The 16,546-nt window shown below is 40.8% G+C and overlaps 2 protein-coding genes across 6 annotated transcripts in view; one reads left to right on the top strand and one right to left on the bottom strand.

Annotated features, from left to right (window-relative positions):
• Window positions 1-16,546, top strand: part of DEFB108B (defensin beta 108B) — an 875,574-nt gene that overhangs the window by 832,985 nt on the left and 26,043 nt on the right. The gene's annotated exons all lie outside the window — the stretch shown is intronic.
• ZNF705D (zinc finger protein 705D) overlaps window positions 1-16,546 on the bottom strand; it is a 65,708-nt gene that overhangs the window by 18,105 nt on the left and 31,057 nt on the right. For 2 of the 5 annotated variants that reach the window (XR_012416892.1, XM_065518760.2), the window contains one exon: window positions 13,673-13,842. The exons of 2 other annotated variants lie outside the window; for them this stretch is intronic. Coding sequence is in view for 2 of the 3 variants with exons in the window: in XM_065518760.2 (XP_065374832.1) it covers window positions 13,714-13,842 (129 nt within the window). In the remaining variant the exon portion in view is untranslated. Of the gene's footprint in view, window positions 1-13,376; window positions 13,843-16,546 lie in introns of all 5 variants that reach the window. One more of the 5 variants, XM_073999945.1, reaches the window with a different exon arrangement.

Below are 16,546 nucleotides of genomic sequence, written 5' to 3' on the forward strand. Positions count from 1 at the left end.
TGGTGATCAGTTTACTTACCTGAGAGTAAATGACACCTGGGCAGAACACAGGGCTCTATAGAAAAGTACAGAATCTTGAGTTCAACCCTGTCCAAGCATCAAAATGTGTATATTAACAATGTGTCTGTGTGAATTGTGTGTGAAGTAAAGTGAGATTAGTAAAACTTGCAGTAGATTATAAATTTGGCTCACTTTGTAATCAGTGAATGAGCTTTAAAGAATATCAATGACCAGCCTACCCCCCAGAGATAAGAACTTCCAGTGTCTTGTGTGAAACCATGGCATCTGGATTGCTCATGATTCTGAAGATAATTCTGTCCCCATGGTTTCAGAATCACTGCAGGTGGTGGAAACAGATAACACATCAGTCCCTTGCTCTCTCTGTTCTCTTCACTCAGGAAAACTCTCACTGGGACCAAGGAAAATCCTATGGCTTCCTAGGGAGAAGGATTTTTCTCAGGAGAGAAGATGGTGGCTCCTTCCTCCCTGTTGAGCCTCTTCCTCAGGATTGCCCCTTTGTCTCTCCAGGACTCTGTTCATCAGACCCAAGATGCCCCCTGGTTGAGCACATCTGGCCTATGAACAAATAAGGGGAAGGAATGGTTCCAAAGACTGTACTATGCTCACTGTACCATCCTCTCTGAAACTATCCTGACTTCATGAGCCCTGGGTCAGAAGCTGTTTCTTTATACCTCTAGGCTTTGCCTCACAGCCTAAATCCTGCCCCATTTCCTACATCCTGTAAATTTTGACAAAACCTGTAGAGTCTAGATCTTCATTCCTGACAGGCCAAAGGGAGATACACCAGAATTCTGTCCCTCTGAGACTGCAGGACATCTCAGCTTCCATCAACATGAAATTTTGCATCAAATATAGTTACTGCAGGTCCACCTCACAACGAGTAATGGAAGTTGAGACAACATCTCAGACCCTGTACAGTTTTTGGCCAAGCTCATTTAGTTTGGCAATGCTTTTACTCTATAAATCAGTTGTGAAAACACTTAGGATTCATATTATTTAGTCTTTTAATCAGTCTGTTATTATTTTCAATGTATTTAATACACTTTAGCTTAGTATTTCTGATAAACTTGGATGCAAAATTCTCAATATAATAGCGGCAAACCAAATCCAGCAATACATCAAAAAGCTTATCCACCAAGATCAAGTCGGCCTCATCCCTTGGGTGCAAGACTGGTTCAACATATGCAAATCAATTAATGTAATTCACCACATAAACAGAACTAAAGACAAAAACCCCATGATTATTTCAGTTGACTCAGAAAAGGTCTTTGATAAAATTCAACATTCCTCTATGTTAAAAACTCTTATGAAACTAGGTATTGATGGAACATGCCTCAAAATAATAAGAGCCATTTATGACAAACCCACTGTCAATATCATATTGAATAGGCAAAAGCTGGAAGCATTCCATTTGAAATTTGGCACAAGGCAAGATGCCTTCTCTCACCACTCCTATTCAATATAGTGTTGGAAGTTCTGGCCAAGGCAATTAGGCAAGAGAAAGAAATAAAGCATATTCAAACAGGAAAAGAGGAAGTCGAACTGTCTTTTTTTGCAGATGACATGATCCTATATCTATAAAATCCCATCACCTCAGCCCAAAAGATTCTTAAGCTACAAGCAACTTCAGCAAAGTCTCAAGATACAAAATCAGTGTGCAAAAATCTCAAGCATTCTTATACACTAACAATAAACAAGAAGAGAGCCAAATCACAAATGAATTCCCATTTACAATTGCTACGAAGAGTATAAAATACCTAGGAATACAGCTAACAAGGCAAGTGAAGGACCTCTTCAAGGAGAACTACAAACCACTACTCAAGGAAATAAGAGAGGACACAAACAAATGGAAAAACATTCCATGATCATGGGTAAGAAGAGTCAATATCATGAAAATGGCCATACTTCCCAAAGTAATTCATAGATTCAATGTTATTCCCATAAACTACCATGGACATTCTTTACAAAATTAGAAAAAACTACTTCAAAATTCATATGGAATGAAAAAAGAGCCCATATACCCAGGACAATCCTAAGCAAAAACAACAAAGCTGGAGGCATCATGCTACCTGACTTCAAACCATATTACAAGGCTACAGTAACCCAAACAGCATGGTAGTGGTATAAAACAGACACATAGACCAATGGAATGGAATAGAGATATCAGAAATAAGACTGCACATCTACAACAATTTTATTTTGGATGAAAACAAGCAATGGGGAAAGGACTCCCTATTTAATAATAAATGGTGCTGGAAATACTGGCTAGACATATGCAGAAAACTGAAACTGGACCCCTTCCTATACAAAAATGAACTGAAAATGGATTAAAGATTTAAATGTAAAACCCAAAACTATAAAAATCCAACCCCATATAAAAGTGGGCAAAAACTGGGCACAGTAGCTCATGCCTGTAATCCCAGAAGTTTGGGAAGGTGAGGTGGGCAGATAACTTGAGGCCAGGAGTTCAAGATCAGCCTGGCCAACCTGGTGAAACTCAGTCTCTACTGAAAATACAATAAATTAGCCGGATGTGGTGGCAGGTGCCTGTAATCCCAACTACTCAGGAGGCTGAGACAGAAGAATCGCCTGAATCTGGGAGGCAGAGGTTGCAGTGACCCGAGATTGTGCCACTGAACTCCACCCTGGGTGACACAGCAAGACTCTGTCTTAAAAAGTGAAAATAAAAATATTTTTAAAAGTGGGCAAAAGATATGAACAGACACTTCTCAAAAGAAGACATTTATGCAGCCAACAAACATATGAAAAAAAAAAAAGCCCAACGTTACTGATCATTAGAGAAATACAAATCAAAACTACAGTGAGATGCCATCTCATGCCAGTCAGAATGGCGATTATTAAAAAGTCAAGAAACAACAGATGCTGGTGAGACTGTGGGGAAACAGGAACACTTTTACACAGTTGGAGCGAATGTAAATTCAACCACTGTGGAAGACAGTGTGGTGATTTTTCAAAGACCTAGAATCAGAAATACCATTTGACCCAGCAATGCCATTACTGGGTATATACCCAAAGGAATATAAATTCTTGTATTATAAAGATACTTGCATGCATATGTTCATTGCCACACTATTCACAATAGCAAAGACATGGAATCAACCCAAATGCCCATCAATGACAGACTGGATACAGAAAATGTGATACATATACACCATGGAATACCATGCAGTCATAAAAAGGAATGAGATCATGTCCTTTGCAGGGACATGGATGAAGCTGGAAGCCATTATTCTCAGCAAACTAATGCAGGAACAGAAAACCAAATACACATGTTCTCACTTATAAGTGGCAGATGAACAATGAGAAAACATAGACACAGGGAGGGGAACAACATACACTGGAGCCTATCTGGGGGTGAGTGGGGAGGGAGTGTATCAGAATAGCTAATGCATGTGGGGCTGAATACCTAGGTTACGGGTTGATAGGTACAGCAAACCACCATGGCACACACTTACCTATGTAACAAACCTGCACGTCCTGCGCATGTATCCTGGAACTTGAAATGAAATAAAATAAAATTTTTTAAAACTTTGTTTTTTCTAAGTCCTGTTTGCAATTTTCAACGTGAACTTTCTAGTAGACATTTATCATATATAGAATTATATAGTTGATTTTTGAACAACCATGGTTCTGCCATTCTTTAAAATGCAAATTCTTTATGAGTGTGTGTGTGTATATGTACACATATGTGTGTATATATATTTGTGTGTATATATGTGTGTGTATATATATGTGTACGTGTGTGTGTGTGTATGTGTGTGTGTATATGTGTATGTGTGTGTGTGTGTGTGTACGTGTGTGTGTGTGTATGTGTGTGTATATATATATATATAAAAAATGCTCCTGGTCTTCTGTTTGAGTAGGCTGAGAAGGAGGAGGGGGAGGAGTGGTTGTTCTTGCAGTCTCAGAGGTAGCTAGGTGGAAAAGAATCTGTACAAATGAACACATGAAGTTCTTATTTGTAAGTGTGAGTTAAATAATTGTACACCTGGACATAGAAGTGGAATGACAGACACTAGAGATCTGGAAGGGTGAGAGGGTGGGAGGGGCAAATAATAAACAATGGTTCAGATATCTGGATTCCTTGATCCCAAATGGTGTACAATTATTTCTCTTTAATTTGTGTTCATTTACCAGCAAGTTTGAGAGGAGTGAGCCAAGCTCAGAAAGGCATTCAGCCCTAAAATCGGATGTGCATGGCAATGGGCAGAAGTACCCTCTGCCTTTCTCAGAACAAATCCAAGCTTCCTTTATACCCCTTACCCACAGGAAAGTTATCTTCCAAAATGTATTTCTGCTGGAGGCAAAATGTTTTATATTTTATGAAAAAAAAAACTTGTAACTTGGTAAAACTTAGAAATTAATATTGGAAAAACAGTAGGGCACTCTCTTTGGGACATAATCTTTGAGACACTTCAGCAGCATATACAGCTTGTAATTCATCCTGAGAAAATCCAGACATCATAAACTTGAGAATGTTCATGAGGAATAGAAAAGTACACATTTACTCACATATTTTACATTAAAGTTTATCAAGGGTAGAAATTCAAAAATCTGTTTTACTATGAATGTTCACATGAAAGTACAGACATTCACCTAAATTTTCCTGAAATTATTTAAAAATTAATTTGTCATTGGTAACAGAAACTTCCAAACATCTCCATTTTACAAGTCTCATTATCCATATTTTCTCTAAAATATTCAGAAGTAGAAAACAAAAATATAGATTAAAATAGCTCATATTTTTCAAATTTAAAATAATTGTTCAGTAACTGGGAAGAAAGGTTTACACAAATTGGAAATTCTGTATGTATATAGAAATTAATAAGATGAGAAAATTATGGCAAATAATAGGGGGCTTCAATAAGTTCATGCAAAATAACAATTGTGAAAAAACTATGCACGAACTTTTAGCTTATGCATCAAAACACACATATACTAGTTTATTTTAACTTTTTTTTTTTTGAGACAGGGTTTCACTCCCCTCACCGAGGTTGCAGTGCAGTGGAGCAATCTTGGCTCAAAGTAACCTCTGCTTCCCAGGCTGAAGCAATTCTCCTGCCTCAGCCTTCCAAGTAGCTGGGACCTTGTCTGGCTAATTTTTGTATTTTTTGTAGAGGCTAATTTTTGTATTTTCTGTTGAGGCAGGGTTTCGCCATGTTGCCCAACCTCCCAAAGTGCAGGGATTACAGGCATGAGCCACCATGCCTGGCCCTGTTTTAACATATCTGAATAGGATTTAAAACATCAGTCTGAAAAGAGCCACATGAATTCTGCCAAACTTGAATTCTGCCAAACTTGAAACAAGAACAAACATCAAAATTATGGTGAAGCTGGGGTACAAAAAACGGTGAAATAAATTATTCTTTATGAAAAGTCTATGGGAAAAATGACCTGAAGGATCAGTCGTTTACAAACGGATACCTTATTCTAAGAAGGGATAAGACAATGTTGAAGATGAAGCCCACAGAGGAGGGGCATCCATTCCAATTTTTGAGAGAAAAAAAAATGTTTCTATGCCCTAATTGAGGAGGACTGACAATTAACAAGAGATATTATAGCCAACACCACAGACATCTCAATTGGTTCAGCTTACACAATACTGACTATAACGTGAAAGTTGAGAAACTTTACATTTGATGAGTCCCGAATACCCTTGTGCCTAGATCAGCTGTGGACAAAAGCAGAGCTATTAGTGACTATTTTGAACAAGCAGAATCAAGATCCTGAAGCATTATTTTGAAGAATTATAACAGGGAGTGAAACTGGCTTTATCAATAGGATCCTGAAGGCAAAGCACAATTAAAGCAATGGCTACCAAGAGGTAGAAGTGGTCCAGTCAAAGCAAAAGCAAACTTCTCAAAAGCAAAAGCCATAGAGGTTTTGGGGATGCTCAAGGCATTTTGCTTGTTGACATTCTGTAGGATCAAAGCACCATAATATCTGCTTAGTAGGAGAGTTCTTAGAGAAAATTAGCAAATACTTTTGCAGCAAAGTGCCCTGTAAAGCTTCACTAGAGAGTCACTCTGCACCACAACAACACTTCTGTTCCTTCCTCTCATCAAACACCGGTAATTTTGCAAGAGCTTTCATGGGAAATTATTAGGCATCAACATTACAGTCCTGATTTGGTTTCTTCTGACCTTATTTTTCCTAATCTCAAAATAACTGTAAAGGGCACCCATTTTTCTTTAGTTAATAGTAGAAGACTGCATTGACATGGTTAAATTCCCATGACCCTCAGTTCTTTAGCAATGGACTGAATGGTTGGGATCATTGAGATATATTGAGAAATAAAGTTGATATTTATATTTTTATTTTTAATTCCAGTTTTCACTGACATTTTTAAATCCTTTCACAATTCACGTTTGTCTCAAAGGTATTTAAATTTAGAAATCATATCAAGTGAGGTTGGTGCCACAATGGCCAAATAGGAACAGCTCCAGCCTCTAGCTGCCAGCGTGAGCAACACAGCAGATGGGTGATTTCTGCATTTCCAACTGAGGTACCAGGTTCATCTCACTGGGGCATGTTGGACAGTTGGAGCAGGACAGAGGGTGCAGCCCAACGAGTGAGAGCCAAAGCAGGGCAAGGCATCGCCTCACCTAGGAAGCGCAAGGGGGAAGGGAATTCCTTTTCCTAGCCAAGGGAAACTGTGACACACAACACCTGGAAAATTGGGTCACTCCCACCCAATACTGTGCTTTACCAAGGGCCTTAGCAAACGGCACACCAGGAGATTATATCCCACGCCTGGCTCAGAGGGTCCCAAGCCCACAGAGCCTCTCTCATTGCTAGCACAGCAGTCTGAGATCTAACTGCAAGGCGGCAGCGAGGCTGGGGGAGGGGCACCCACCATTGCTGAGGCTTAAGTAGGTAAACAAAGCAGCCAGGAAGCTCGAACTGGGTGGAGCCCACTGCAGCTCAAGGAGGCCTGCCTGCCTCTGTAGACTCCACCTCTGGGGACAGGGCATAGCTAAACAAAAAGCAGGAGAAACCTCTGCAGATGTAAATGTCCCTCTCTGACAGCTTCGAAGAGAGTAGTGATTCTCCCAGCGTGGAGGTTGGGATCTGAGAACCGACAGACTGCCTGCTCAAGTGGGTCCCTGACCCCCAAGTAGCCTAACTGGAGAGCCTAACTGGGAGTAGCCTAACTGGAGTGGACCTCAAGCAAACTCCAACAGAACTGCAGCTGAGGGTCCTGACTGTTAGAAGGAAAACTAACAAACAGAAAGGACATCCACACCAAAACCTCATCCATACATCACCATCATCAAAGACCAAAGGTAGATAAAACCACAAAGATGGGGATAAAGCATGCAGAAAAGCTCAAAATTCAAAAAATCAGAGCACCTCTCCCCCTCCAAAGGAACGCAGCTCCTCGCCAGCAAGAGAACAAAGCTGGAAGGAGAATGACTTTGACAAGTTGAGAGAGGAAGGCTTCAGTTGATCAAACTTCTCAGAGCTAAAGGAGGAAATATGAACCCAGCACAAAGAAACTAAAAACCTTGAAAAAAGATTTGACGAATGGATAACTAGAATAACCAATGCAGAGAAGTCCATAAACGACCTGATAGAGATGAAAACCATGACACAAGACCTACATGACAAATGCACAAGCTTCAGTAACCGACTCATTCAACTGGAAGAAAGAGTATCAGAGATTGAAGATCAAATGAATGAAATGAAGCGAGAAGAGAAGTTTAGAGAAGAAAGAGTAAAAGGAAATGAACAAAGCCTCCAAGAAATATGGGATTATGTGAAAAGACCAAATCTACATCTGATTGGTGTACCTGAAAGTGACGGGGAGAACGGAACCAAGTTGGAAAACACTCTGCAGGATATTATCCAGGAGAACTTCCCCAACCTAGCAAGGCAAGCCGACATTCAAATTCAGGAAATACAGAGGACACCACAAAGATACTCCTCAAGAAGAGCAACTCCAAAACACATAATTGTCAGATTCACCAAAGTTGAAATGAAGGAAAAAATGTTAAGGGCAGCCAGAGAGAAAGGTCGCATTACCCACAAAGGGAAGCCCATCAGACTAACAGCAGATCTCTTGGCAGAAACTCTCCAAGCCAGAAGAGAGTGGGGGCCAATATTCAACATTCTTAAAGAATTTTCAAACCAGAATTTCATATCCAGCCAACTAAGTTTCATAAGTGAAGGAGAAATAAAATCCTTTACAGACAAGCAAATGCTGAGAGATTCTGTCACCACCAGGCCTGCCCTACAAGAGTTCCTGAATGAAGTACTAAACATAGAAAGGAACAACCAGTACTAGCCATTGCAAAAACATGCCAAAATGTAAAGACCATAGATGCTAGGAAGAAACTGCATCAACTAACGAGCAAAATAACCAGCTAACATCATAATGACAGGATCAAGTTCACACATAACAATACTAACCTTAAATGTAAATGGGTTAAATGCTCCAATTAAAAGACACAGACTGGCAAATTGGATAAAGAGTCAAGACCCATCAGTTTGCTGTATTCAGGAGACCCATCTCACGTGCAGAGACACACATAGGCTCAAAATAAAGGGATGGAGGAAGATCTACCAAGCAAATGGAAAACAAAAAAACGGCAGGGGTTGCAATCCTAGTCTCTGATAAAACAGACATTAAACCACAAAGATCAAAAGAGACAAAGAATGTCAATACATAATGATAAAGGGATCAATTCAACAAGAAGAGTTAACTACCCTAAATATATATGCACCCAATACAGGAGCATCCAGATTCATAAAACAAGGCCTTTGAGGGTTACAAAGAGACTTAGACTCCCACACAATAATAGTGGGAGAATTTAACACCCCACTGTCAACATTGGACAGATCAACAAGACAGAAAGTTAACAAGGATATCCAGGAATTGAACTCAACTCTGCACCAAGCGGACCTAATAGACTTCTACAGAACTCTCCACCCCAAATCAACAGAATATACAGTCTTCTCAGCACCACATTGCACTTATTCCAAAATTGACCACATAGTTGGAAGTAAAGCACCCCTCAGCAAGTGTAAAAGAACAGAAATTATAACAAACTGTCTCTCAGACCACAGTGCAATCAAACTAGAACTCAGGACTAAGAAACTCAATCAAAACCACTCAACTACATGGAAACTGAACAACTTGCTCTTGAATGACTACTGGGTACATAACGAAATGAAGGCAGAAATAAAGATATTCTTTGAAACCAATGAGAACAAAGATACAACATACCAGAATCTCTGGGACACATTTAAAGCAGTGTGTAGAGGGAAATTTAAAGCACTAAATTCTCACAAGACAAAGCAGGAAAGATCTAAAATTGACACCCTAACATCACAATTAAAAGAACTAGAGAAGCAAGAGCAAACACATTCAAAAGCCAGCAGAAGGCAAGAAATAACTAAGATCAGAGCAGAACTGAAGGAGAGACACAAAAAAACCCTTGAAAAAATCAATGAATCCAGGAGCTGGTTTTTTGAAAAGATCAGCAAAATTGATAGACCACTAGCAAGACTAACAAAGAAAAGCAGAGAGAAAAATCAAATAGATGCAGTAAAAAATGATAAAGGGGATATCACCACTGACCCCACAGAAATACAAACTACCATCAGAGAATACTATAAACACTTCTACACAAATAAACTAGAAAACTTAGAAGAAATGGATAAATTCCTGGACACATACACTCTCCCAAGACTAAACCAGGAAGAAGTTGAATCCCTGAAGAAACCAATAGCAGGCTCTGAAATTGAGGCAATAATTAATAGCCTACCAACCAAAAAAAGTCCAGGACCAGACAGATTCACAGCTGAATTCTACCAGAGGTACAAAGAGGAGCTGGTACCATTCCTTCTGAAACCATTCCAATCAATAGAAAAAGAGGGAATCCTCCCTAACTCATTTTATGAGGCCAACATCATCCTGATACCAAAGCCTGGCAGAGACACAACAAAACAAGAGAACTTTAGACCAATATCCCTGATGAACATTGACACAAAAATCCTCAATAAAATACTGGCTAACCAAATCCAGCAGCACATCAAAAAGCTTATCCACCATGATCAGGTGGGCTTCATCCCTGGGATGCAAGGCTGGTTCAACATATGCAAATCAATAAACGTAATCCAGCATATAAACAGAACCAAAGACAAAAACCACATGATTATCTCAATAGATGGAGAAAGGTCTTTGACAAAATTCAACAACCCTTCATGCTAAAAATTCTCAATAAATTCAGTATTGATGGAACGTATCTCAAAATAATAAGAGCTATTCATGACAAACCCACAGCCAGTATCATACTGAATGGGCAAAAACTGGAAGCATTCCCCTTAAAAACTGGCACAAGACAGGGATGCCTTCTCTCACCACTCCTATTCAACATAGTATTGGAAGTTCTGGCCATGGCAATCAGGCAAGAGAAAGAAATAAAGGGTATTCGATTAGGAAAAGAAGAAGTCAAATTGTCCCTGTTTGCAGATAACATGATTGTCTACTTAGAAAACCCCATTGTCTCAGCCCAAAATCTCCTCAAACTGATAAGCAACTTTAGCAAAGTCTCAGGATACAAAATTAAAGTGCAAAAATCACAAGCATTCTTATACACCAATAACAGACAAACAGAGCCAAATCATGAATGAACTCCCATTCACAATTGCTTCAAAGAGAATAAAATACCTAGGAATCCAACTTACAACAGATGTGAAGGACCCCTTCAAGGAGAACTACTAACCACTGCTCAATGAAATAAAGGAGGACACAAACAAATGGAAGAACATTCCATGCTCATGAACAGGAAGAATCAATATCGTGAAAATGGCTATACTGCGCAAGGTAATTTATATATTCAATGCCATCCCCATTAAGCTACCAATGACTTTCTTCACAGAATTGGAAAAAACTACTTTAAACTTCATATGGAACCAAAAAAGAGCCCGCATTGCCAAGACAATCCTAAGTCAAAAGAACAAAGCTGGAGGCATCACGCTACCTAACTTCAAACTATACTTGAAGGCTACAGTAACCAAAACAGCATGGTACTGGTACGAAAACAGAGCTATAGACCAATGGAACAGAATAGAGCCCTCAGAAATAATACCACACATCTACAACCATCTGATCTTTGACAAACCTGAGAGAAACAAGAAATGGGGAAAGGATTCCCTATTTAATAAATGGTGCTGGGAAAACTGGCTAGCCATAAATAAAAAGCTGAAACTGGATCCCTTCCTTACTCCTTACACAAAAATTAATTCAAGATGGATTAGAGACTTAAATGTTAGACCTAAAACCATAAAAACCCTAGAAGAAAACCTAGGCAATACCATTCAGGACATAGGCATGGGCAAGGACTTCATGTCTACAACAGCAAAAGCAATGGCAACAAAAGCCAAAATTGACAAATGGGATCTAATTAAACTAAAGAGCTTCTGCACAGCAAAAGAAACTACCATCAGAATGAACAGACAACCTACAGAATGGGAGAAAATTTTGGCAATCTACTCATCTGACAAAGGGCTAATATCAAGAACCTACAAAGAACTCAAACAAATTTACAAGAAAAAAACAAACAACCCCATCAAAAAGTGGGCAAAGGATAAGAACAGACACTTCTTAAAAGAAGACATTTATGCAGCCAACAGACACGTGAAAAAATGCTCATCATCACTAGCCATCAGAGAAATGCAAATCAAAACCACAATAAGATACCATCTCACACCAGTTAGAATGGCGATCATTAAAAAGTCAGGAAATAACAGGTGCTAGAGAGGATGTGGAGAAATAGGAACACTTTTACACTGTTGGTGGGACTGTAAACTAGTTCAACCACTGTGGAAGACAGTGTGGCGATTCCTCAAGGATGTAGAACTAGAAATACCATTTGACCCAGCCATCCTATTACTGGGTATATCCCCAAAGGATTAAAAATCATGCTGCTATAAAGACACATGCACACGTATGTTTACTGCAGCACTATTCACAATAGCAAAGACTTGGAACCAACACAAATGTCCATCAATGACAGACTGGATTAAGAAAATGTGGCACATATACACCATGGAATACTATGCAGCCATAAAAAAGAATGAGTTCTCATCCTTTGTAGGGAAATGGATGCAGCTGGAAACCATCATTCTCAGCAAACTATCACAAGAACAGAAAACCAAACACTGCATGTTCTCACTCATAGGTGGTAACTGAACAATGAGATCACTTGGACACAGGAAGGGGAACATCACACACTGGGGCCTGATGTGGGGTGGGGGGAGGGGGGAGGGAGAGTATTAGGAGATATACCTAACGTAAATGACGAGTTAATGGGTGCAGCACACCAACATGGCACATGTATACATATGTAACAAACCTACACGTTGTGTAAACGTACCCTAGAACATAAAGTATAATAAAAAAAATCATATCAAGTGTGAAATAAAGAAAATTATATAGAGAGAGGGAGAATAGAATCTATAAATATGCATGTTTGCATACATACATCCACATACATACATATGTGTGTGTATGCAGTAATTTTATTCTCCTAAAGCAATGCCTCTGCCTTCCACCCTCACTGTACATGTCCTAGTCCTGTGATGTCCCTGGAACTGAGCACCTGACTTCCTTCTCTGCCTCCCACATGAACAGGGAATAGAAATGGAAACTACACTCTGTGGTTACTGTTGTGAAAATCCATGTCCCCCACAGGCTAGTTTGGCATCTTACATTCCAGTTCCCATTGTAAAAAAAAGCAAGCAACAAACAAAAACTACAAAAGAAAAAATGAAATATTTAAAAGTCTAGAGCCACAGAGGTTCCGAATTCACCCACCAACCACAGTGACCTCTGCCGCCCTCCAGACCTGAGGGCAGTTGCGCCTGAACAGCCTGCCTCTTCACCATCCATGAAAAGAGGTGACCTTAAACTTCAATAGATTTTACTCTGTTCAAAAGGAACCAGGTCAACATTCAAAGTCAGTGGTCTGACAACTCTAAGCTTTGGCCAGAAAGTATTGGAAACATTTAACGTGCAGTGGATGAAGCAGCCTGGCCCCACTGCACACAACACACCCGTGGGGACTCAAAGGAGGATACTCAAGATACGCTGGGTGGAAGTGAGGACAGACCCAGAAACACGGCAGGTAGGGGGGTCAAACCAGGAAGGCTCAGGCCCTGACCTCCTCCTAGGCCCTGCCCCTCCAGAACTTGCAGGTTTTTCTGACCCGGAAGTGGATTTCACTGATGGAAAAGAAGTTCAGTATTTCTGGTCCAGCCCTGTAAGCTGCTCCCGTCGCCCAGCCTTCCACACCCCTGCAGACGTCACAATCCCTACTCCCACTAACCTGACAAGGGAGCTATGCATCGCCTGGAGATGGTCCTTGGCCTGCAACCCGGCGATGGGGTCCAGGGTCTGTGTCCATTTCTGGTTAAAATTGCTCTAAGGCTGGTCGCTGTCTTGGCCTTCCCTGCTTCCTCTCTGTTCAGTTCTCCCCTTCTCACCCCATATGAAGCTTTTACTCAGGAGATGGATTATCGCCCCTCTTGGAACATCAAGGACACCACCAGGATACCACACTGTCTCCTTGACCCTGGGATTCTGCAGACCTCAGTCTTCTCCTGAGGTCCCCTCACTCCCTACCTAATTTTTTCCATCCTTCTGGGGCCTGGGTCTGCTACACCTCAGGCTTCCTCTTCACAGTCACAGAGGGAGCCCCCTTCATCCTTGGGCTCTGGCCACAGTTCACCTGCTGCAGGATACTCAGTGGCTTTCAGTAGTTCATCCAGACATCCAGTTGGAAGTAGGATTTCCTGGAAGGAAAGCAGGACCCCAGAATTACACCGAATTCTAACACAAGAGCCCAGATTCCCCTTCTGCATGGGACATTAAGCTGCAAACTCTACATAGGCACTTAATGCTCAGCTGCCCTTTTAACATCTGGTTCAATTGTGTCTCTCCTCCTTGGAATATCTCAGAAAATATATCTCCACCTAGAGTTGTTTAAACGCATCATCCTATGTGATTCCAGACCATCAGGGGGTACAATGGGTCCTCACCAGAACTGCCACTCTGCTTGGAAGACTTAGAAAATCCTGAGGCTGCTCAGAGGGTCAGATTCCCATTTCTGTGTTTCAGAAAAACTTCAGTCTTCTCCAGACAAGTGAGGATACAGAAAATGTCTAGTCTCTGGCACATCTTTTGCAAGCAATGGTGGCTCCCAGGAATCAAAACTATCAATGAATATATTTTTGAGACTCTGGTCAAAAGAAGAGTCATTCTGCAATTTCAGGTAGGATGGAGTGGTTCTGTGGCTCCTGAGGTGATTTTGAAAAGATCTTGACTCTCACAAGGACCATGGAGGACATTTCTGGCATTTCCAGACCAGGAGGAGTGACTGATGGACCTCCAGTGTTACTAGGAAAACTTTTTGTTGGACAGCTTTGCTCTGGCTTTCAGGCCTTCACATAGGTTGCTTAGATCATGGAAGTGCTTCTGCATTTCTGCATAGGCTCAGGATGCCTTCTCAAGTCGTCCCTGCAATTATGAGACAGTTTCTGTCTCCAGAGGTCACTTAGAATAACACAAGAGGCTTCACCTTCAAAGGGATACCAGACAATATAGCCACAGTTCAGCCAAGATTATCTGTGTTTACATACCTGTAAAGTAACACTCCTAGTTACCTCCATTAACTTGGACATCTTTCATGAATAGAGAAACTCTAGTGATTGTTATATAACAGCTGCCACAAAAATTAACCAATAAAAATAAATGATAAATGAAAAATAATTAATAATTATGATAATGAACACAATGACCTACATAGTAAGAATTTTAATACTGGTGACAATATGAACATAAGGATACAAAAATCAATGTGGAGATTCTCCTAAATATACGAAAAGTTCACAAATTGGGTCCTCCTTGTGTAATTTGGAGTCAGAGTCAAAGAATTTCACTATGAAATGTGTTCCATGATGGCAAACATGAGAAACAGGAGGTGAAAGGAAAGCAAGCCACAGGAGAGCATGGGCTAATAGGACCACTTGTGTGCAAACCTCTTTAGTCAAGGACTACCAGCCAGAAGTGAAGAGAGTTTGGCTTGTGTCTTGCCTACCAGTGGGCACACAAAAGCTTTCAGTAGTGCAACCAGATGGCTGGTTTGGCCTGGCTCCCTGCAAAGAAGACATGTATCTGATCCCCACCAGACCATCAGTCCTGGAACTCAGAATCCCACATGCAGTAAACATGAAGCTCCAACTCTATAGCTGACTTCACCTCCTTACTGTCCTTCTGCCATCTGGTGTTTCAGGTGCTCTCCAGATCTGGACTTCTTGGCTCCCCTACCTTTATCATGTGAAGTCAGGATGTATCATTCTCAGTGTTCTCCTGCCAGTCCAAGGTGAAACTCACCAATACAGGCATACCCTGGATGGACTTCCTTGGGATATTTAGAAAACAATGAGCTTGCTCGGGGGTGGTGTGAGCCCTAGGAGTAGAGTTACAGTCTCCCATGGAAACCTGAGAGGACTTAGAATATTCCCAGAGGCCTAAGCAATCCAATCTGCCCTGGAAACATCAGGAATGATATACTTGGTCTTCCTGAGGCTCCAAACTTTTTCTAAATAAACTCATAGGTTACAGAACCATTTTTCTCTCAGGAACTGAAGTGGAGTTATTTGCCTTCTGCCAGCATCTCACTTTTTTTATTTTCTAAGTTAGATTTTGAGCCCAGAAGTAGATATTCCTTGTATTTGATTTACACAGGGAGCTTCCTAGAATAGATACTTTCTGCATTCACTCAGGTATTCACAAAATGCTGCAGTTCTACTGAAAATCTATGAGATGACCATTTGATCACCCAAGCAACTTTAGAATGTGTCTTCTATGGAAGCCCTGGAGCCTCCCTTCTGGTATTTCATCCACTGCTGGTACTGAGTACCCAGGGTGAAACCCTCCCTCAGACATTGTCAGCAATTCCAGTATGGAGATGGCACTGACGTGATGGGGCTCAAGAATCAGATGGTAGAAGACCAGCCAGGAGGTGAAGTCTCAGTAGGCTTGGGAGCTTAATGTTCAATGCACACCAGACTTCTGAGACTCAGGAAGCGGGTGTGGATCTGTCTGCCCAGTGTTTCTCATCTACAGCCTGGACCAGCCATTTCTTGGGGTGAACTACTGAAAGCTTTTGTATGACCTGTGTCAGGCAGGACTCTGGCCAGACCCTTTTCCATAGTCCATTTGTAATGTATTTCCACGTGGCGCAGCCATCTCCACTTTTGCCCAAGCCCTCATGTGGCTCAGAATTATTCTCCCTACTGCCACTCTTCTTTGCCATCACAGAAGACATTTCAAGATGCAGCCCCAAGCCTCTCCCTGTAATCAATAACATGAGGACTCACATGGGAACAATGTCACAGGCTTACAGGAATATGCTCTTAAATATCTGCTTTTTTATTATTCTCTTCATTAAAATGACATTTATATCATCACCATTGTGATTGTTATTAATGTTAT

The sequence above is a fragment of the Macaca fascicularis genome, chromosome 8, assembly GCF_037993035.2.
Source record: "Macaca fascicularis isolate 582-1 chromosome 8, T2T-MFA8v1.1".
Classification (NCBI taxonomy): domain Eukaryota; kingdom Metazoa; phylum Chordata; class Mammalia; order Primates; family Cercopithecidae; genus Macaca; species Macaca fascicularis.